Consider the following 22,543-nt stretch of genomic DNA (forward strand, 5'->3'; position numbering starts at 1 on the left):
GCTGGAACGTTTCGGAGGAAGTTTGTATGTGTGTTTTTTTTCTCTCTCTGTGGAATGTGTACACAGTGGGATTGATTTATAACACTTCCACTGTGTGTACATGTCCTTCAGTTGGATGAGCTACACAATGTGACTCTTGTTTGTGCCCAACATGGATTTCCGTTCACACACATCTATCTAGCGTCTAGTTCAGCAGGTACATGCAACACCAGTTTATGTGATAACAAATATCAACTTCCTGTAAGCACACTTGCTTTTACAAGTGACCTTATCCTGACTTGTAGTTGTACAGTGTCATTATCAGAGCTGTAAATGGTTTAAAAACCTCAAACATGTCCTTTCAGAATAAAATATTTTCCTCTGTATTTTCCTCTATTGCAGTCCAGTTCGATGGCGTGGAGAAGCCTCGAATGTCGCCCACCAAGGAAGGGAAAACTCGCCCACTGCAGCGGCATTCCAGTGGCTGCTTGGTCAACACCAAAATGACTTCACTGGACCACTGCAGTTCCTCTCTCGGGGAACGTATAGACCCCACCATGCCCCTGGAAAACCAATTGTGAGTTGGATCTTGTTATGACTGCATTGTATTTCACATACTCCCTTTTGGTTTGTGTGTTTGTCTGCTGTTCCTGGTCGGCTTTGTTCTGTTGTCTTGTATGCTTACCATTCATTTGCTCCTCCACCTTTTTTCGCCCCATGTTGTAGCTGGTACCACGGAGCCATCAGCCGAACCGATGCTGAGTCTCTGCTCAGGCTGTGTAAGGAGGCCAGCTACCTTGTGAGAAACAGTGAGACCAGCAAGAACGACTACTCCCTCTCCCTTAAGTAAGACCGATACTGTCTTCTCTGAAATAACATTCTGCAAACAGATACAGCTCAGTACAGTTCATTTATTTTTTAGGATTTTTACACAGAACACAAGTGTCATAACTCCGGTGGAGCACACACAGGGCAAGTCTAACAGGTTGCCTGTAAAGGTTTATGTATACCTGTGTCCCATTTCTCTGCTGACTCTTTCCTTTCGGTATGGTAATGAGTTTCACCCTTCAGACCTCTATCTCCCGCCTACTGTACATCCCGCCTGTGCCTCGTCCTCCACCTCCCCTTGCTCGCCCCTCTGACAGCGCAGGCTCCGAGATTTGCTGACGTGCCCACCACTCAGTTAATGGCGCCCTTTCATGGGCGACCCCTGATTCCTGCCGCATCCAGCAGAGGGTTCAAAGGAGGCGCTCTGATTGGTTTAGTGCAGTGTGACATTTGGTAGAGGTTACTCGAGCGCCAAGGCCTGCAGTGCAGTCACATCCCATCCCTTTGACGGGAATGTGCGGCTTTGGCGGGTTTGTTTTGATGATTTTCGCTACCAGGTGTCAGGACCAGGTGCCATGGCAACAGTTTCAGAAAACATAACCAGGGATTTGTAGGCGTCTGGAAGCTTTCCACGACCGACTGAGGTTAATTAGCCTCCGCTATCACCTGTGATATCCTAACGTCTTTGAGGACAGTAGATCTCACATATACTTAATACGCCGTCCATTTTACTTTACAAGGAAGGCTTCGCTGCATGCCATTTACAAAAATCTCCACAAGTCTGTGACGACCCTCGGATGAGATGGAGCTTTAATGTGCAGAGAGACATTGATTAGCCTTTGTTATTACAGCGGAGCTCATTTTGCTGCAGGCTTATATGTCCTGGAAAGGAAGTATAATTCTGTTCGCTGCTCCTACAAATCTATTCACGCCACTGTATCTGACTGCCTGTCTAACTTGCCGTCTCTCTGTCTGATTATCTGCTCGTGTGCCCACTTCTTTTTCCGCCTTGCTGACCAAAGAAAGTACTCATCGACTGCTGCAACACCGCTACACTGGTGTTGTGATTGATTGACGGCAAACCACAGACACTAAATGTGTGTGTGGCTGAGGTTTTTTTTTTTTTAAACACATGTGCATATTGTCATGTGCGTGCAGCAAAAGCATGGGTATGACATTGAAACACTGGTGACATTGAAACTGAAGATATTAAACATCTATCAGTAAGCACATATAATGAGAAAGTAAAAAAAAAAACAGATATGGATGCACCAGCTTTGTATTGCATGTCACAGAGGAAGGAAGAAAAAGGTGAAGTGAAGTGTTGTACTTGGCAAAGATAGAGATTCATTATTCATACTAGGGAAAAAGCAAAGACCAATAAGCACATATATAGAGGATACATAGCAGTAGCTGTAAAGCTCAAAAAACCACAACATATGGTCTAGAGTTAAACAACGAAACAGACATTTCTGGCTTAAAAGTGATGGTGTGATGGTGCCGTAGAAGGCAGTAATGGGTGGAGTGAATTTAAGAATGCCCTTCTAATAGGCAACCAGTTTTTAAAGAGCCGATTGTTATATTTTATCGTGAAGCTTCAGAGAAGGGATATTACCTAATGCTGGGGGATTTACCTCCCCAAATGAAACAGCTGAATGCTGGATTATGTGAATTAATAAAGTTTGGATGGGGAAGACCTGGAGGCACTGGAAGAAGTACAGACATTTAAAGTTTTATTTGATTCGGTGTGAGGTTAAAACATGTCAGACATTATACACCGTTCAGTTCAGTAATGGTCTCGTTACACATATCCACGTCCCGGCGATGTTCACATGACAAAGGGCTGCTCTGTTAGAGCAAATAACAGGGGAGTGCAGTGCTTTTTGGCCATCCTCTCCTCTCTTTGCCGCATGCTTCTCTGAGAGCTGCTGTTTTTGGAAAGAAAAAAAAAAAAACTAAAACAAGTCGCTGGATGAGTCCTGTGACAGCAATAATGGCCGTTTGTCACAGTGAGAATAGGAATAGGAGAAAAGTCATGCTGTGAAGATCTTTTAGTCTCTGTGGCTCAGCGAGAGCTGAATCTAAAGGCCTGGACTTTTAGCCGGCAGAAATACTCCTCTGTTAGGTAGCTGACTAAAGGATGTTGGCGCCCTTAGCAACAAAAAAAGGGATTTAGGAATTTACTGAGGACACCTAAGCAAATACTTGGTTTGCTTATGGCTAGAGCTGAACTGGGTTTTCCCCTGTTGCTACGCACAATTGATCTTGTTGTAGTGAGGTAAGAATTAAATCTTGGAATTAAGGCTAATGCACTTAATTGCTGCTTTTTTATTTCAGTTGCAAACAAACTGGCTATGTTTCATATTATTTTGTTTATTGTGTTTGCTAGCTGAGGAGCTGGAAGGGAAATCACCCCCGGCAGGGGAACAAACAGACAAATCATTTGCATTGAAAATGTTTCCTGTGTGAGTCAGCTCCTGGGCCTCACAGGGCATTATCTTGTGCCTTTGGCGTCAGTCAGATCGAGCCTAGAAAACCATCAGCGGGCTGGTTCATGGGAGTGACAGGTGCCGCCGCGCTGCAGGCAGAGGTGACTCTGAGTTCAGCCTCGTCACATAAGGCCGTCTCCCCCCCGCTGCCACAGAAAATGAGCGGAAACCCAAGGTGAAGATCTTCCATGTCTGAGGTTGCTGAAAAATGTATGAGGCCATGAGGTGGCACGTATGTGTATTGCATTATTGATAAAGACAGGCAACGCTGAGAGCCCTAGCCTCAAGAGGCCTGACGGAAAGCATTTTCTGTCTGTTTTGCCCTCCTGACTCCTTTTCTCTTTTTTATTTCCTGTTCACCTGCCCCACTCGTCCTTTTCTCTCTTGGTGGAGAGAAACTCCTTTAGGTGTTTGAAACATATTAAAACCTTCACAAGTCTCTCGGAGCAGAGTGTCATCCTGTTTCGCACCTCGGAAGAGGGCTCTGCACGGAATGTTTCCGCTGGCTGAGCAGAGAAACTGTTAGTGAGAGAAGAAAATACGTCCAAAAGAATCTGGTTGATGCTAGAGCGCAGACATGAGGAAACTAAATAAATACCCACGAGGAAGAAATCCCCAGTTCAACTCGTCTCCCAAAGACAATTGTATTTTTGGTAATGTCCTCACTTATTCCAGTCTCTTAATAATCTGGGCCAGGAGTTACATGCTGATTCATCCGCCAAATTTCAATTATAAACTTAATAGCGTGCTTTGCTCTGATAACAGTTTTTAATCAGTTACGACTTGCAGATTGATCGGGATCATCCCAGGTAGGCCCATTCAATTTGTGCTCATATGAAATCATTGGCGCGCACAATGTCTGGTGTCCAGCGATGCTCAAAAAGGTCATCGCTCCTGCCTGAGGATCATTATCTTTTTTGGCGTACGCCGGTGCCATATATTCATAACTCTGAGAGCATCATTCACGAAGCAATCCAATATGTTGAAGGCGGAGATAAGCTGCCAGGCTGTTCCTGCTCTGAGTGCTACGGGGTTCAGTTTAAAGTCATAAACCTCAATAAACAAGACAGCAGACCTCCCCGGAGAGACTAATCCTGATTAGACAAATAGAAGTCCACAAACACAGGGTTATGATAACGCCACAAAGGCCTGTCTTCTAAAAATATATAGCCCCACGTTCATTTTATCAACCCGCCGTGTTGCTCTGTTGTCCTGGTTTCTGTCTCTGCAGGACCGTAACATGATAAGCTGCTCCCGACACCGACAGGAAAATCAGCTGGGAATCTAAAAATGACGCTATTGATGTGTTTGCCTTTTTTAAGTGTGGCTCTGTGTAACCAAACGCCATTCTCCCAGCGCTCCACGTGAGGATTCATCAAATGCACTTTGCGGGGAGAGGATTTATTTTTTTTTTTTTAAGTTAAATGAGCTCTGAGGGCTCCGCTTGCAGAATCACCGAACAGTAGAGATCTGCGGCAGGGGAAATTTGTCCTCGTCTCCTCAAATCTCGATGAGCTCGTTAATGATACGCTCAAATATCGAGGCCAGGGGCTCAGCAGCGGAGGAGTCTGATAGTTGTTTACTTCGGTTTTATAGCTCAGCAAGCCTGCAGCGCTCCACCTCGGCTCATCTATAAAACAGAGCGCTAGCTTTGAAATATTTCAGCTATTCACCATCAGATGGTATATGAAGTGCATTGATTCCACAACTTCATGTGTTTCTTTATTTCTCTCGTCTCAAAGAATAACAGTCAAGCTAAACTTAAGTCATTTGATGAGACACAGAAGAAAAGTTTTTAGTTTAAACAGATTCTTGATGAATGCCCTGAAATTGAACCCTGCACATTCTTCATGCTACTTTTTTTTTTTTCATCTCGGCATTATCTTTGTTCTGGATTTTCTCTGTGCATCAGGGAGAGAACACATCCGCCGGCTTTACACATGCAATTACGAGATAAGTAAAGAATGGACTTGCGTTTTAAGGTGCCTCGAGCCAAGTTCTCCCTCCTGTTCACGGCTGATAACGGGCGTAACTACGGATATGTGCATATGTTTACAATATATTCACCAGCCTTACAAACGTGTATTTATTTATTTTTTATTTTAGATTCATTTAGGTTGCTCCATTTGTTCACCTGACTGTTGATGAACCCAGGAACGGGCAGGACTGACACCAGTTGTGAGCCTCATCAACAGGCTGTGCTTGGGCTGTATCTTATCAAAACACAAACGTGTGCTTATGTCGGAATAATATCCCCAGCTTATACTTCCTACCTGATTTACACCTTGTTTACACTTGCTCTGCGTGTGCTCGGTTATCCTGAGAGTCCTCTTCAGCAACTTTGACACAAGCAGAATGCAAAGCAGAGATAACACCGACTGGCCCCGTCAGTAAATGAGTTCACAGCTGCCGTGCTTACTTGATTTTATTCCGTTTAGTTTCATTTCTTTCTTTTTTTTTTTTTTTTAATTCCAACATCAGGCTTAACATTTCAGATGAGGGCGCAAAAAAAATAATACAAATGTAGAATATGTGGGAATTTACTGAGCTGGAAATTCTGGTGCACATTATGAGGACAGACCGTAATGTCTGCGAGTAGCATTTGAGCCTACAGCAATCATAACGTGCCAGAAGCATCAGCTGCTGATTGAAAAAGCTATTATGCTAATGTCTTTTTTAAAGACAGCAGGTTGTAGGGAACATTAGTTTAGTATCTGTTCCTGGCCAAAGCTCGCCGGTGCGTAACTCTACAACTTCAAAAATAAGTAATTTTCTGTTTTAAAGTAGATTAGTGGCAAGCTGTAAAATGTATTGATCCAAGTCTCCTGGATAACACTCAGGGAGCTTTTCATTTGCTGTGCATTTATTGCTGCAGCCTAAGTGATTCATCCTGGAGGTTCATTAGCCCCATCCTCATGTGCTGCATGCGAAACCCAGCACCTTAAGCAACCTGGCTTTTAGTCGTCCTCCCCAGACACGTCCAAAGTTATCAGAGGTAATCCAGCTTTCAGGACATTGTCACGTCCCATAGGGAGCGTTTACTGGGCCGGTTAGAAGAGAAAGGAGCTGTCAAGGAGGGCTTATCTGCTGAAAGGCCTATATATTCAGGTTTTTTAAATTCAGTCATGCAAGTGGGACAGCAGTGTAGAAAGTAGAAAAGTCAGCAGAAAGATCTCTTGACTGTTCCTAATTGGAAAAAAGTTGGCATGGTAACAACCTGAACTGGGGCGGATATGATGGTTAGAGTTCTACCTGCCAAACAACAGTGTGTCATTCCTTTCTGTCTGTCTCTTCTGTCTCCCTCTGTCTCCAGGAGCAGCCAGGGCTTCATGCACATGAAGCTGTCGCGGACGAAGGAGAACAAGTACATCCTGGGCCAGAACAGCTGCCCCTTTGACAGCGTGCCTGAAATCATCCATTTCTACTCCAGCCGCAAGCTGCCCATCAAGGGCGCCGAACACATGTCCCTGCTCTACCCTGTAGCCATCAGGACACTATAGTGCTCCGGTTCACCTGCAGGCGTCCGCCCCTGCAGCGCTCGCAGGGGTCGCCCCGTGGCCCCGCGCCTCCTGTCCCTCTGGACAGAACCCGCCTGGCTCACGGGAAGACGAAACGGTGGCATCCCAAACTGCTGATCCGGACTCACCTCACTGGCCCGACAGATTCCTGACCTGTTTTGAAGGCCTACCGCTACTACTATCTCATACACAGACTCTTGTTGTTGCAGAAGTTTTCTTTTTTTTCTTTTTTTTTTATAATTTTATTGTATTTTATTTTATTTATAACAGACATCCACTTATTACATCAGAGACTGACTATCTGAAGAACATCGTTTCATTGATTGTTGAGCTGAGTACCCATAGCACTTAACACTCAAAGAAAAAGAAAGGTACAACGTTAACGTTTGTCACTGGGATTAACCTTTTTATCATAAACTGTTGTACCTTTTTTCCTGTGAGTGCATCGCTTTATGTATGAAATGTTTGTTCGGGTTAATCATTCTGGTTCGGCCCCGTCGGGGACTTGAAGATTGTAAGAGCCGCGTAAGGGAAGCGACATTTATGGTGCACGTTGAGCTGTATTGTCCACGCGGGCCCCATCCGGTGACCGGGACGTCGAATCAGCCGGCCGCGTATGAATGGTGCGTCCCCAGCCGCGCGGAAACAAGCGGCCTGTGAGCCGTGCAGACTGATCTCTCTATCTTGTCATAGTGCATGTCGTCTGCTATCCATCACCGAGCGGGTGTATCACGCCAGTGACAGTGTAAGTACCATAGTGGTGAGACAGGCAGGAGAGCATGATGGATGGGTCAGCCCCATCCGATACAGTACAATTGGCTGAGGCTAGAGACCAGAGCCTGTCCAAATGGACCAAATTACCCCCGCTACCCCTGCTTAGAATGGCTTTGCATCGGGAGAATGAAATATGCCTGCATTGTCTACCTCAGAAAATCAATTTCATTCGCCCATCTGCAGATCAATAGGTACAATAGGATTGCAGTCATCGATCTGCTCTCCCTTCGACATTCCCAATTCCCTTAAAATTGCATCATTGGTTTTTAGGAATGAGGTTCTTTTTTTTTTTTTTTTTTTTTTTAAATACAGTTAATCTAAGATATTCTTTTTGTTTGTTTTTTATGAAAACACAGGCAGACGCTTTTTCAGATCAGCAATTGTATGTATAGTCACTATTATAATACTGTGTGATGTCAGTAACAAGAGTTTGGTTAACGCCTTGTAATGCATGGGTCAAATCAGTCCGCTAGATCAGCTGATTTCCAATTCTGCTTTTAACGATTGTTCTGTGACTGTAATTTATTCTGGGGTAATTATTACTGATGTGTTACTCCGTTGTGATTGGGCCGCCGGCCCCCCTCACCCTCTTTGTTCTGTACTGATGTGATCGTGTTTTCTGGGACTCCTCCAGCCTCCCTTGCTGTGGTGCTTTGCCTTTTTTTTTTTTCTTTTTTTCTTTGCCTTTGTTGTTGTTTCCAGTCCCGCTAAATCCACGTCTGCCTCGGTGGCCTGACTCCCGGCCGGCAGGGCTGACGACGAACTCCCTGTCCGAACTCCCTTCAACCTGTCATGCTTCCACTTAGCGAAAAAATCTCCAGATGTCCATACGCGTGTGAACCTGCGTGAGTGTGTACGGTTATTAGTATGCACATGACGATGTGTGCACACTGTTTGGCTGTCTGATCTTTTTTTTCTTTCCTCCCCTGAAGTCCAAAAAAAATAGTCTCTGTCTTTCTGATTTTCCTTCCTCCCTGTTCTCCATCATTAACCACATTGCATTTTAACAACTCGTAGTGATGACATGTTCACTTTCTGCCCTTGTCATTGCAGTTTATTTGTAACAGAAGGCCACATCAGCCCGCATCGTATAATATTTCTAGCCAAGAAGCTGGTTTTCCAGCAGTAGCTGCACCACGATGTGAATAATGCATGTGTGATCAAACTTCTTCCCCAGAGGAAACATTTGTCAGTCTTATGAGTTGCAAAATCTTGTGGTTTAATGAGCGAGTAAATATTGTGGGGAGGCTTTGGTTCAGGCTGAAAACGACTGAGTTAGAAACGGACTACAGCGAGCGTGACCACTTTAGTGTACTAAGTCAAATACATCCCGGCGTTTATGACTGTACGTCCGTCGTGCGCTATGCAACCATAACCTGCAGTCGCTGAAGAGGAAAAAGGACCTGAGTGTGTGCCTCCGACAACGTTAATGACAAATGTGATGGTACAAAATGTCCACCGGGAGGAGATGTAATCAGCAGGGTGACATGATTAGTAAAATAACAGATAGCTTGTAGAAAGTAGGATGCGTTCGGAAGGTTAATTTGCGGGTGCAGATAATGTTGCTGTCGTGGGATCAGCATGCCATGTGAGGGTGCCTCTTCATAGCATCCGCAGCTTTATTGAGGAGTAGTATGTTGTCGAAGTGGACCTATATATTTCCTTTGAGAGAAGAAATGCAAATCTAAAATAAACTCTACGTGTGATTTATCCTCTATGTTCCGAATGTTCACAGTTTAATGGTTTAAATGTTGAAAGTAGAGGCTCTTCGTGTAGCTCCTGCTGCTGGTGAGAAGTACTCTGCTGTAGGGAGGAGCCTGCGCATGATGGCCGCACTACCTAGAGAGAGGCCTTAGCTTTGGAGAAAGGGAAAGATGGAGGGGAGAGGGTTCTGACAAGGGGGGAGGGATCTGCTGCAGTCAGCAGGCGCACTCTTCACATTCATATATTTCTATTACGACAACCTGGAAGAGCCTTCTCCTCCTCCTCAGAAGTGTCTTAAAGCTTGCGTGTGTGTGTGTACACACATTAGTGCGTGCATGAAGCAGTCTTCATTGGGCGTGTGAGTGAGTGTGTGTGTGTGTGTGTGTGTGAGTACAGGTGTAAGCAGCCATCTGCCATCGACTTGCCCCGTGTGTGTCTTGTGCACCACTTTGCCGTGGCGAAGTGGCACGTGTGAGTCCCCTCCGTGTACATTCTCGTGCCACGTATGTATGCACTACTATAACATATCTCTGTACAGTCCCTCATGGCCAAATGTATATACTGAATGTATTGTATGGGGACATAGAGGCGTCAAGGTTGAAAATAAATAAAGTTGGGTTTATGAGTTTAAAGCGCAGATGTGATGCTTTTGATTGAACGTCAGCGCTGTTGTTCCACGCGAGACGCGCAGCGACGAAGCCAACTGATTCAGTGGGAGAGCAGCCCCCTTCCTGTGGCTCCACCATCACCAGTTACCATGGTGAGGCTCTTCAATAAACGGGGAAGAGCGGCCATTGTTTGAGTCAAGGGCAGAATGCTGGAGCTATTATCAAGCCGGTACTCCAGCACTTGTTGTCCTCTATTGATCCACTTTGTAGCGCCGTCCTGTAACATGTTTTTTCTCTCTTGTTCATCCCAGGAGCATTCGCTAGACGCGCCTGTGTCTGAATCTTATTCTACAATATTTTTCTTCAGTAAGCTTCCACTAATGGATTTTTATTTATTTTTTTTTTCTGCAGCAAATAAGTTCATCTTTATACGTAAGCTGTTTGTATCCATGCTGCACATTTAACATAGTCTTAAATCATGTAGGATTCTTGGCATTTGAAGGAAGTCTTTGCCTCAAGTGACAGATTGAGAGGACGTCTCTTGGCCAGCCGGGACGCGTCTGAGCAGCTGTGTTGATTTTCTCTTGTGGCAGTTTTATTCTATGGGTCTGGTAAATAATTTGCCGCTAATTTCCTAGAGACAGTTCCTAGAAAAATAAAGGTTCTGCTTTTGTGATAATTATAGGGAAAATAGTACATTATAAGAAAGCGAATATTCATTTATCATTGAAAACACAAATAGCCATTACTGCTACTACGAGTGTAAATTGTCTGTCTATAAAACTCAGCTGAAAAAACCCAACAACTGGACTTGTTGGGTTTTCTTGATGACGTTTCATCAGTTCGAAATGACTGGTGGAGAGTTTACATCTCTTGATTGTTCCTTCCTGAAACTCACAATACTAGAGTCTTTGAGTTTCTGTGACAACCAGACACATCTGAAATTAGTTTTTCAGATTAACCTAGGTGGTATCTGTTTTTTTTTACCCCCACAATTAATGGCTCCATGCACGATTGGAGACTATTCCTTCCGATGGGGCCTGTCTGCTCCGATTGATGTTTTGACTGGAGACATTCTTAGTGATTAGTGATTATTAGTACCACACTCACGTCCGTGTAAAAGCAGCAACCGATATGTACCAAAGTTGATGGCAATCCATCACCTAGTTGTCAGAAATATTTCAGTGTGGTAGACTGACTGATTGGCAGACATCCCACTTGCATTGAGAAGTCCCAATCCAACAAGTCCAGCTGTCCTTGTTTCAGCTTTGTTTTTTGAGTATCAATGTCGGCTCTATTCATTGGACTCTGCCGCTTTAAAATAAAGAATAGAAATAGGGAATAGAAATAACATAACATTAAAACCACTGACAGGTAGAGTGAATAACCATCTTGTGACAATACAGTGTTCTGCTGGGAAACTTTTGCACCTCGTGTTGATGTTACGTAGACATGTACCACCCACCCAGGCCAGACCAAGAACCCCCACCACATAGTAATGACGCTCCTTGGTGGCAGCAGCCATCCCCAGCAGGATGCAGCCTGACGCAGGCACACACACCAAAACGGTTTAGGAACAACTAAAATAACACATGAAAAACAGCACAAGGTGTTGACCTGGCCTCCAAATTCACAAGATCCCAAACTGATCCCAAACTGTCCATATGATGCTTTGTAATATCACTTATCAGGTGAGGTCCTGGGAGATAGCTGACAACAAAAGAGACCTAAGCACTGTGTGTAATTAGTTTTTTGAGTATACCACAACCTGGATGACTGAGAACCTTCCCAGACATGGACTCAGGTTGCCGTGAGGAACACACCGTGCCTCTGCTGGCTTGCCTCCTCCACACAGTGGATCCTGCTGTCATCTCTTCCAGGTCAAACAACGCTGAGCTGGTTCCCCCGGTGTCCTTCCTTGGACCACTTTTGGTGCGTACTAATCGCTGCACATGTCCTCATTCTAGTGATCACGGTCCAGCCCTAGCTAAAGCCGCTCAAATCCTAATTCCTACAAATCACCTTCAAGAACCGACCGTTCGCTTGCTTCCCAGTATACCCCGACCCCTGTGATGAGATAATCAGTCTTCTCCCATGTTAATCGATGTCACCTGCAGGGTGGTTTTAATGTTGTGGCTGATCGGTAAATGCCCACAATCCATGGCTCAGTGCTGCTGAGGACAGTTTGATTCCTAATCCCTTTCAGAGCTGTTGCATTGTGACGGCAGAGGGAGTTTTTACGGTGCACGCTTTGGCCACAAAACAACTGGCAGTCCTTCAGGAAGAGCACAGGCAGGGGGTTGATGAAAGGAAACATTCAACATTCAACGGCCTCTGAGTCGTCTCGTAATGTGTGTATCTGTAACACACACACCTCGGCTTCTTCCAGTGACAGACAGAACAGACGGTGTTTCCTAACTCTGCGTGAACATTTCTATTTCATGACCGCGAGTGAAAACCCAACATGTTTCCGAGCCATTTCGTGACAAAACCCAGTCACTGAACTTAAGTCTCGGCGAGCGGTAGCTGCGTGCTGTCATTTTTGGATCTAGTCGCCGATTTCCTTACCTCGCACGGCTCAAATCACATCCACGGCTTCAGTCAAAGCCAGGAGTGGAGGTGCCGTTTCCTGCTTCCTCTCCTGCTCCCTCGGTGGTTTCAGCGCGCCTCTCCCTGTGCTGCAGCTCTGTTCTCATCCGGAGAAGCGCCATCGAGGGTGAAAGCACCTGGGATGAAACGCATCAAAGAAGCTTTTGTGGGCGAAAAAAAAAAAAAGAAAAAAGACTGCTGAATAAGAAGGGGAAAGAATAAAAGCATGGCTTGAAAGCAATGAATGGGCCACGAGGGGATAAAATGGCCTTGTGTCCATCAGAAGCTCATTTCATATTCCGCTCAGTCACGCCGGGCAGAAAGCAATCTCAGGTAACAGACCTTATGTTAATAACACGTGACTTGTCTCCTTTTCAGAGGGACAAAAGCGCACGGAGGCCATTACGCCAGCCCCGTCCTTTTCCGTCCCGCTCAGGCCCAACGGAGGATTTTGTCTGGAGAGAATAGTGTCGCTATTGTTCTGCTCGTCTGTGAAGGCTTGATTAGACGAGCTTTTGCGCGGTTTCATAAGGCCTGGCGTTGACGATTTCTATTGGCCTCGTGCGCGTCGCCCCGTAATGCCGCAGTGCAGAACCTTGCTCATTACCTGAATCCCAGGTCACCGTGGGAGTAATTGGGGAGATTTGTGCCAGCTTCAAAGCCCCGGCCTCGATTCATTAGGAAGGCCTCTCTCCAGTTGTTTAAGCTATTACCTGCATCCTCTACAAAGTGGCTTTCTTTTTTTTTTCCCCACCGCGTCACTGTGGTAACATATGAGAAAGTCTAACAAACTCTGAGAATAATGGAACTCCTCACGGCTTTTGAAAGCCTCTGTGACCATGGTTTGCAGTGCGTTGAATGCACCTTGTGATAACAACGGCAAAGCCCGGTGAATAGTGCTTACATCAATCTTTAACATAAAGGGATGGAGAGGAACGACGGTTTGTCAGTTTACCTGCTGCCTCCGAGATCCTCAAAATCAATGCTTCAGTCCAGCCTGTCTCTTTCATGTGAAGGTATTTTACCGCCATGCCAGCAACATGCGCACTTTTACAACTGAAGACGGATAAATGTGCTGCTTTACCTAGGTGCTTTTTGGAATACCAAGGTCTTATACGTCCACATGGGGGATTAAAACGGTCCATATGGTGCTGGGTCCATATAGTCAACGCTCCTCTCATGGCTGACAACAAAAGAGACATAAACACAGCGTGTAATACCATCTTTTCTATATGTGTGGCAGCCTTCCCGCGCACCATCCAGTGTCTCCATGACAACTTCACATGTCGATTTGCCACAGTAAAATGTTTGGAATATAATGATGGCAGTGCTTAACAAGGCTTGATCTATAGTCGTAGTATAGTAGCAGCCCGTGCCAATGAATGGTACACTGCCATGAGTGTGTGCCGCAAACGCTACACCTGGGCTGCTGTCGACACTGTTCCTGTCTTGTTCCCGAGCGCCCACAACTGTCTCCTTTTTTTTTTTTTTTTATTTGCCAGCCACTTTTATTCACCATTGTTCTGGGAGGAGGCTCTGACACTGTTTCCTTCGGCACAATGGCAATGCTTTATTTTTAAAATACCCTTGGAGGCAGTTGGAGGTGGAAATTGCCCGCAGGTGTGCCTGCGTATAAAATGGTAATGGGGGCAGACGGACACAAAGCGCCGTTTGGGTGCCGCGCTCATGAAAGGCCAATCCACTGATTGAGCTGTCACATTCACAGATGCAGTAATAAAACTAAGCAGGGCAATTACTGTAGATGGAGGACGGCAGGCAGCGAGCAGAGGGGAGGGAAGGGGGAGAGGAAAGGGGGAGAGGAAAGGGGGAGAGGAAAGGGGGGGGGGGGGGGCGATACGTCCTCCCCTAAAGATACCCTGATGGGAGACGATGAGCCAAAACAAATGTATGTGGCTGTAATAAGCTCAGCTAATGGTAACAATGCTCTGACAAGCACTGCAACATCTCAGTGGATATTAATGGAGCTATCACCTCATCTGTGCCACTTCCTCTTTTTTTTTTTTTTGTCACTGGCTGTCTGAGCAAATTATCCTCCTTCAAAAAAAAAAAAAATGAATGCACTAATAAAAAAACATTCGTCAGGAAGGCAGAGGGCAGATCAAGAGCACGGTTTTAAAGTTGGGGGAAAAAATAAACAAGCAGTGTGTGTTAGGGTCCCTTCAATATAAACTACTGCAGTGCCATCTAGTGGTCATGTAGGGGGATTACACAGACAAATATAGGAGGTTTATACAGCAGGGTCCTTATTACATTGAAGAGATTTTAAGCCTGTTTAGAACAAATAATGATATTTATTACAAGATGTGCAGCCACACAATATGTGAGCTGTGTGTGGAAGAAAACCGATGCATTTTTATCTAAAATTTATCAAGGTATACTTTGTAGGCTAGTAGGGCAGACCTCTTGACACAGCTCTCAACCTGTTCTGTCAGGTCAGCTAGCAGCCAGCTGACAGGCTCTTTTCCCTACGGTGAGAGCGTCACTACTGAAATATAAATGTATGGATGACTCATTGGGCTATGTGTGAAGAGTTACCTTAACTTTGCCTTTATTGAAGGACAAGGCCAGACAGAATATGTTATCTGTAGCTAAGGACAGTTTTAGATTAAAAAAAAAAAAATAAGCTGAAACAAAGTTCACACAGAGCAGGACTGGATTAATCATTCACCCATTCATTTTCTCATGGGTGGGATTCCATTAGAATCACTAGTTAATCTAGCAAGCATGTCTTTGGGCAGTGGGAGGAAGCCGGAGTACCACACAGAAGAAGCTGCCCCCGGATTAATCAATTAAAAATAAATAAGTTATTCATTAATTCATAATGGGAAGGGGCCTCTGTGGATCAGGCTTGTTCCAGTGCATCCCACAGATACTTGATCAGATTAGGATCTAGTCCAGGTCAACACCTTGTGCTGTTTTTCATGTTTTTTTGGGGGGTTTTTTTTGTTCCTAAACCGTTTTCATGTGTGTGTCTGTGTCAGGCTGCATCCTGCTGGGGATGGCTGCTGCCATCAAGGAGTGTCATTGCTATGTGGTGGGGGTGCCTGGTCTGGTCTAGGTGGGTGGTACATGTCTAAGTAACATCCACATGAATGCCAGGTCCAAAAGTTTCCCAGCAGAACATTGTATTGTCACAAGATGGTCAATGTTATTTACTTCTCCTGTCAGTGGTTTTAATGTTGTGGCTGATCGGTGTATATAGCAGGAAACTCTAAATATTTTATACCTTTATAAGTTACTTTTAAATACCTTCTGTTTTTTTTTTTAAAGCTTTTCAAAACCTGCTGAAATCCTGACTATATCAGGCAAACATTTTTTTTTTTTTTTATTAGTATATACACAGTATCCTGCATACTGATCAGCCGTAACATTATGACACTGACAGATGAAGTGAATAACACTGGTTATCATCTCATCTGTCAGTGAGTGAGATGTATTAGGCGAGTGAACATTAAGTCAACATTTTGTCCTCAAAGCTGATGTTACAAGCAGGAAAAATGGGCACGTGGAAGGACTTGAGCGACTGACAAGGGCAGAAATTGCGATGGCTAGAGGACTGGGTCAGGGCATCTCCAAAACTAGGCCCATCAGAAGTGGTTCAATAAAGGAAGAGGAGAGAACCAGCGACAGGCGTAAGGCCGGCCAAGGTTTATTGAAGCACATGAGGAACATAGGTTGGGTTGATCCATCAGCCATCTTCATCACCGAGGTACGGCAGCTCATATAGCTGCAGAGGTTACTGCTGGTATGCCAATAGGGCTTGCAATGGACTTATGAGAATCATGAATGAACCGCTGAGCACAGGAAGAAGGCAGCCTGGTCTAATCACACTTTCCTTTACATCATGTCTGTGCGTTGCTTGTCTGGGTAATATATATATCACCATGCGAGGAACACCCCCTTGATATTGCCATGGGAAAGTGCTCGGTCTGCAGTAATGTTCAGGTGGTGGTACATATCAAAGTATCAGTGATTCACTTCACAGGTTGGTGGTTTTAATGTTTTGGCTGATCACGTGTATGCGCTAGTACTAAGAAGAAGCAAACTGGAATATGAATTCAGAGCAGGCCCAGGTGATGCTGAAGAGGTAAACATGGTTTATTACAATTCTGACAAATTACTAAGAAAAAGCTGTGTTGTCATGAACTGTGGAGCTCAGCTGAAGCTGTTCTGTAAATTTAAAGTTAAATGGTGTTAACAGAAAGAACTCTCCACGCTGAGCCATAACTTGCTTATCGTTTCTGTGCAGCAGGGTGACCAGCTTTTCCCCGCTCCCTCTCCTCCTCTCTCTCCTCTAAAAGGCTTTGTCCGTGGGGTTTTGGCTCAGAGTCCTGGTCCTCCAGCAAATATGAGCTCGAGGGCGGCCTGGATGTCGCCATCTGTGGCCTGCAGCGCCCTCAGCATCAGCTCCTCGTCCTGGATCCCCATGTCCCTGAGCTGCTGCATCTGGGACTGCCAGCGGCCCTGGCAAAACAAAAACACTGTCAAAGAATAATCCTGTTTCCGCTAAACAAATTTAGAGCTGCAGAGTGGACCTGATATCCGGGAAGGCTTTTTAAAAAGACCAGCGACTATTTTAAACATTATTATCCACTGCATGAATGCAATACGTGGGATTTAGTCGGGCAGCTCACCTGTAGAGCAGACATGTTGCTGGCCTGCAGAGCTTGCTGTAGTGCCTGGCTGAATAGATCATTACTGACTGGAGTCCCCGCTGGCATGGGAGCTACACCACTGGAGGGGTCCGCCTTAATCAAAGACAGAATGACAGAAAAGAGAGTAGTAATGAGGATTGTGTTTTTAAAAATGCATAAATACCTTTAATGTGCAGTTCTAAATTCTGCTTGAGCTCGGCCGTTTAAAGAGCTGTGCATGTGTCAGAATGTGTAAATAAACCTCACTTGGCTTGCCGTTGTGGGAGTGACAGCGCTGCTGTCAGGCGTGCTAGCGAGAGCCAGAGCAGTCGCCAGCTCGCTCTGTGTGATAGGTCGAGGGCCCGTCGCCCCACTGTGGCTCAGAGAAACCGGTCGCATTCCTGCTGAGACCCCGGCTCTGTTGGAGGGGCCTGCTGGGCTCCCCTGTTGAACACATTTAGACGCAAGGAGTGACATTAGCGACAGCGTTTTTTTTTTCCCATGTAGACAAATCTGTTGCTGAGCGTTGACTTACCGACTGGAACTCTTCCTCGTCGTCTGACATGCCCTCAAACATGAAGCCTCCTGCCAGAAAAACACAAGAAAATGTTTCTAAGAAGAACAAATGACGCGTTCGTATTCTGTTTGAGTCACATCATTTAGCTATTTGCACCCTGAGGTGTAGAGCCTGCCCCCTCAAGCAGGAAGGCTTTATGAGGTCAGCTGAGGAGCAGTATAGAGAGACAAAGCCCACACATGAGGAAGGATGTGGTAAAGAATAGGTCAAACACAAGAGACTTAGTTGAAATATCATTTTCAGCTTTTCAACTATTTATATTTTATAAGAATGTTGCAGACTGCAATTGTGCCAATAACCGAATCCTTTACAGCCATTACCGATCTCTGGCCCACCATAAATCCCACCATACTTGCTTACCTGGCATATCGCTGTAAGAACTGGCGGAGACATTGCGAGAAGAGCTGGCACTGGACTGAGCGGGCATGCTGCCTGCCACGGAGTGCAGCACCAGGATGATGGCATTGACGAGGGCCGGGTGTGAACTGATTAACCTGCGAGACAGACGAGGGGAAGGGGGGGGTTGAGACGGGAATTTCAATGACCATCCACCGCTCAGTGCTCGAATAATATTACAGAGCCGATGACAAAGAAAGGCCACACTCACGTGTCCAGCATGTTGGGGTCTGTGAACTGCACAAAGAGATCTTTATCCTGGAGCACTCCTGAACGTATTGAGGCGAAATGTTACTATTTGCATATTTGCAGAGTGCCAGGAGACGGAATAACGGTGTGTGTGAAGCTCGGCGGGATCTTACCGAGGGCAACTGGGTCCGACTTGAGCCCTGGTGTGGCAACAATGATCTGATCCAGGGACTCTTTGTTTGTCAGCATTTTGTACACCTAAGAGAAGGGAAAACACAGTGACTGTAGGAACAGTATTTTCAGTGGGATTAGTTACCATTAGTTATGGTATTCAGCATTATTTAAAATTACAGAGAGCCGTCGATTCCACTGTGTTTTCATTTTGGACACTGTGTGTGTAGTACAATTGAATTGTATTGTGTTGTACTGACACATGTATCTATAATTACTTTAGTGTTTAATTCAATGCAGTTTAACGGCACCACAAACTACATCTTTCAGAATGATCATACAGTGAATGAACTGGCAAGTGTGTGTGTATACAGTACGTTAACTGTCATTCATAAAAAAAATATACGAACTGCTTCTTATGAAAGCAAAACGTTGATGGTTAAACATGTTTGAGAGCTGTGCACACATGGAACAGGAATCGACGGGAATAGCTATCTACAGTATTTGAGCCTATACATTAACATTAATGCAAGCTAATGTAAAATTGGTCTATTCTCTCTATATCATGCAAGCCAACATGTAAACCTGTGCCCTCAAGGGCAATCTTTGACCAGCTTTAGAGCTGTCTGGGATCCTACTCACTTGTAACTCTGAAATGCATCTACAATTATCCACTCCACATGGACAGTAAAGAAGAATCCTAACACTTGAGCCAAACAGATGCAGGTCAAGGACACATGTCCAAATACTATTAAAAGCTAGCATCTGATACAATTCCTGCACTGCACACCAAACAAACACCTAATCATTTGTTTATAAGGCAAGACACAGCTCCACCAATGTGTTGCCTATGTCAAATAAATCTATATAAGCTTTGGATCCAGCTCCACCCGTGCTCCACCCCTTTGCCCATTTTTGAATTAGCTGGAAGTTGGGCGGAGTCAGACACTGCCAAGATGGCAATGGCCAAAGCCACCACAATGAGCTTCAAAAGAAGTACTCTACTCAAACTTAACAGAAAACCAGGTAGTGTTCAGTTAAACTACATGCCTTAAGTCTGTAAAAGTCTGTATGTGCAAGACCAACAAAACCACAAGCTGTAATCCTTTTACATATTGGGATTTTAAGAAGATAATAGAACAACTGATCAGTATAACAGACTGATTTCAGCACCATCCTTTATGACTACCATAATATAATGCCAGAATCTACAGTTGCAGAATGAACAAAATCACAAAATAAATTCATGAAGGATCATTCAGCTTCTCAACATTGACTAACAGGAATTAAAACAGTTCGATAAAGATGATTCAACGTAAATATGTCAGTTGGCCAGTCAGTGCCTGTGTGTGTCTTCTGCTCACCGAGTCTCTGTAGGCAGAGTTGAGAGAATGAAGAGCAGCATGAAACACTCTGAACTCCCTGGCTGCTGTTGCTCTGTTTACAGGCTCTGGAAAAGAATAAAAATAGAATAGACACATGCTCTCGTGTTAGTTTTCATACTTTCAGTGTCACTTAAAGTAGAGCTTAAGCACAGTTTCATAGACACACACACACACACACACCTGGACTGCTCTCTGGGTCTGGCCATGTCTTTTTGAGGACGTGTAAGGTGGATCCTGGTTGAATCCCACAGGAATCCAGTGTTAGGTCATCCTTAAGTTTCCTCCCACAATGGACCAGCTCTGGAACATAGACAGAGGCATTTTAAGGTGCCGTTTCGCTCACAGCTGACGTATGGTGTTACCAAACTGGGACAGACCTATTAGTTCAGGGTCTGGGATGGAGTCTGGGAGCTGCGCTGCCACAAGCTGCTTTAACGTGGCCACCCTGTATCCTCCTGGTGGAACATCCCCTGGCATCATCTCTGGGAAGTGGAAGGTGGACTTGGGCTGATCCACCAGCTTCAAGGACAGGTGCCATTCTGAGGAGGTCATCTCTAGCTTTCAACGCTAGACGACACAGACAGGACAGCGTCAATACTGCATGTACAATAGATACACGATAGATACACGAGCTAGTTACTCATGTAAGATGGGTTCATCTTAGCTGAAAGTAAAACCACTACGCTTTCACTTTAAGGTAGGTCTTTTAGTCCGACACCGCATACTGCATAAAAATGTTCAGCAATAGCATTCTCGTAAGAAGGACACTGGGCAAAACTGATTATCATTATTTTTGCGGGGTCTTGAAGTAAAAACCTGCCTTAGCAACCTCACTGAAACCCCGTTAGCTGCGTAGCATTTTCTAAAGAAGCATGTCGATTTGCTCAATTAAACGTTTTCGTTTATTGTAGTGTGGTCAGTTTTAAGCAGTTCCTGTAGAACATCTAGTAAATGTCATCCAGAAAAGCTACGATAACTGAAGACTTCGTAAAATAACTGCACACTCACCCTTTTTATTGTTGACGTTCGATCCACTTCCTGGTTTGGGTCACGTGGTATGCGTTACGTTTACGTCGACAGTCCAGCAAAAACAAAACCCAGGAAGAGCTGTTTAATTTAAATCACTATCCCAGCCTAATATGTTTTCATCGCTATACTGTGTTTATTAACTTCTTTAGGTTTAAGACTCTAATATTTTTTGTTTTAATATCTTCTCTCTCTTTTTTATTTATTTTTTTATTTTTTTTATGAAATACTCCACATCTCCACGTCCCCAATTGATTTTCCTTCTGTAGCCCATACTCTGGATTTTCCAGTGATGTGTAATGTCTTGGCCAAATGTGAATCCAGACAGTCGCTTAACTTTTATGGTTTTCGTGTCTCATTTTAGACCTTATCCATGACCCGTCTAGCTAGAAGTGTAATTATTGAATGAGTGTGTGCATAGCTGTAAAAACAAAACAACACAATTTCTTTTCTTTGTAATGGCAAAGCCTTCACATTGCAGGAAAAACAACTCTGATCCAACACTGTTTACATGAATACATACTGTATATAGTAGGCATCTAGGTACAGAATTATTTAAGTAACTGTCTATATCTGTCTGTACTGGAGTCGTATTACAGTGATGAGGTGACGTCTCACAAATCAGTACAGCACAACAGAAGATCCTACTACAAAAATAAAAACCAACACCATTACACAATACACAACCTTTAAGTAGAGCACAGAACAACAAGTACCAAACCAGATGAATATATAACAGATGAATAAATTGCACAATACATTAGTATAGGTGTGTAACTGATTAATATAAACAAGTAGTATAGTAGTATAAATTCAGTTTAATAGATTTCGTTTTAGATATATTTAACAGTTTAATAAATCACTGTAAGTGTTCAATGCAACACTATGAATAATAGATTACATTAAATGGGTAATATAGCGTTTATGTGGAAAATATTTCCACTGAGTCATTATTATGAATTAGCATTATATTACTATGGATGTGTACTTGAATAGTTTAAATGAGTGATAAATAGTGTGTACTATACTACTATAAAGTTGAAATGTAATAATTTAACTTTACATTAATAAAATATACAATTTAAGTGCAATGTATTGCCTTAAATGTGTTCTCAAGTGCCATACTGTAACTATTTAAGATAAATTACTATAGAAGTGTAATAAATTACTATAGATATTATTGTAAGTGAGCGACTGTTTTAAATGGGTAACTTATTGCTAAAAATTGTGCAACAGAGTTTAAAAAGAGCAATGTCTTACTTTTAATTTAGAATATATTACTACAACTTGCAAAAAAGATCAACAAATTGTTATAATTATGGAAGATATATCTATAATACATCACTTGAAAAGCAAGATTTATAAGCTAGACTTACAGAGATAGCTTTTAGTCAGCTACGTTTTTATATTTGTAACAAAAAACTAATAAGAAACAAATGTGAAATCAGTTATTACACTATACATTCTTGGAATGGAAATAAATGAGCATGGTGGTGTAATCAGTTATTGTAAATGTGTGATTGATTATCTCATAAAGCTATATTGTAGATTAGATTAATGGACTACTTGCCTTTCAATAAAGGTGATATAGGTTACTATAATGTTCACAGTTGGATTTTGTCCAGTTACGCACAACAACTGTACTTTTTCAGTGC

At 43.9% G+C, this 22,543-nt stretch overlaps 2 protein-coding genes across 3 annotated transcripts in view; one reads left to right on the forward strand and one right to left on the reverse strand.

Moving 5' to 3' along the window:
• shf (Src homology 2 domain containing F) overlaps positions 1 to 9,924 on the forward strand; it is a 95,289-nt gene extending 85,365 nt beyond the window's left edge. For both annotated transcript variants that reach the window (XM_084574899.1, XM_084574900.1), the window contains 3 exons: positions 382 to 556; positions 706 to 825; positions 6,610 to 9,924. In XM_084574899.1, the coding sequence (XP_084431025.1) occupies positions 382 to 556; positions 706 to 825; positions 6,610 to 6,796 (482 nt within the window). In that variant the 3' untranslated portion in view covers positions 6,797 to 9,924. The remainder of the gene's footprint in view (positions 1 to 381; positions 557 to 705; positions 826 to 6,609) is intronic.
• A 5,923-nt stretch (positions 9,925 to 15,847) lies between these two features.
• ubl7b (ubiquitin-like 7b (bone marrow stromal cell-derived)) lies at positions 15,848 to 20,928 on the reverse strand. The gene is made up of 11 exons (XM_084541817.1): positions 20,871 to 20,928; positions 20,240 to 20,429; positions 20,043 to 20,162; positions 19,842 to 19,927; positions 18,480 to 18,564; positions 18,329 to 18,386; positions 18,082 to 18,215; positions 17,680 to 17,729; positions 17,412 to 17,588; positions 17,145 to 17,258; positions 15,848 to 16,974 (listed from the first exon to the last, which is right to left on the reverse strand). Exons 2-11 carry the CDS (start codon positions 20,412 to 20,414, stop codon positions 16,834 to 16,836), a joined length of 1,140 nt encoding a protein of 379 aa, XP_084397943.1. The 5' UTR covers positions 20,415 to 20,429; positions 20,871 to 20,928; the 3' UTR covers positions 15,848 to 16,833.
• Positions 20,929 to 22,543: the final 1,615 nt, after the last annotated feature.

This window comes from Chelon labrosus, assembly GCF_963514085.1.
Source record: "Chelon labrosus genome assembly, chromosome: 3".
NCBI classification, from domain to species: Eukaryota; Metazoa; Chordata; class Actinopteri; order Mugiliformes; family Mugilidae; genus Chelon; species Chelon labrosus.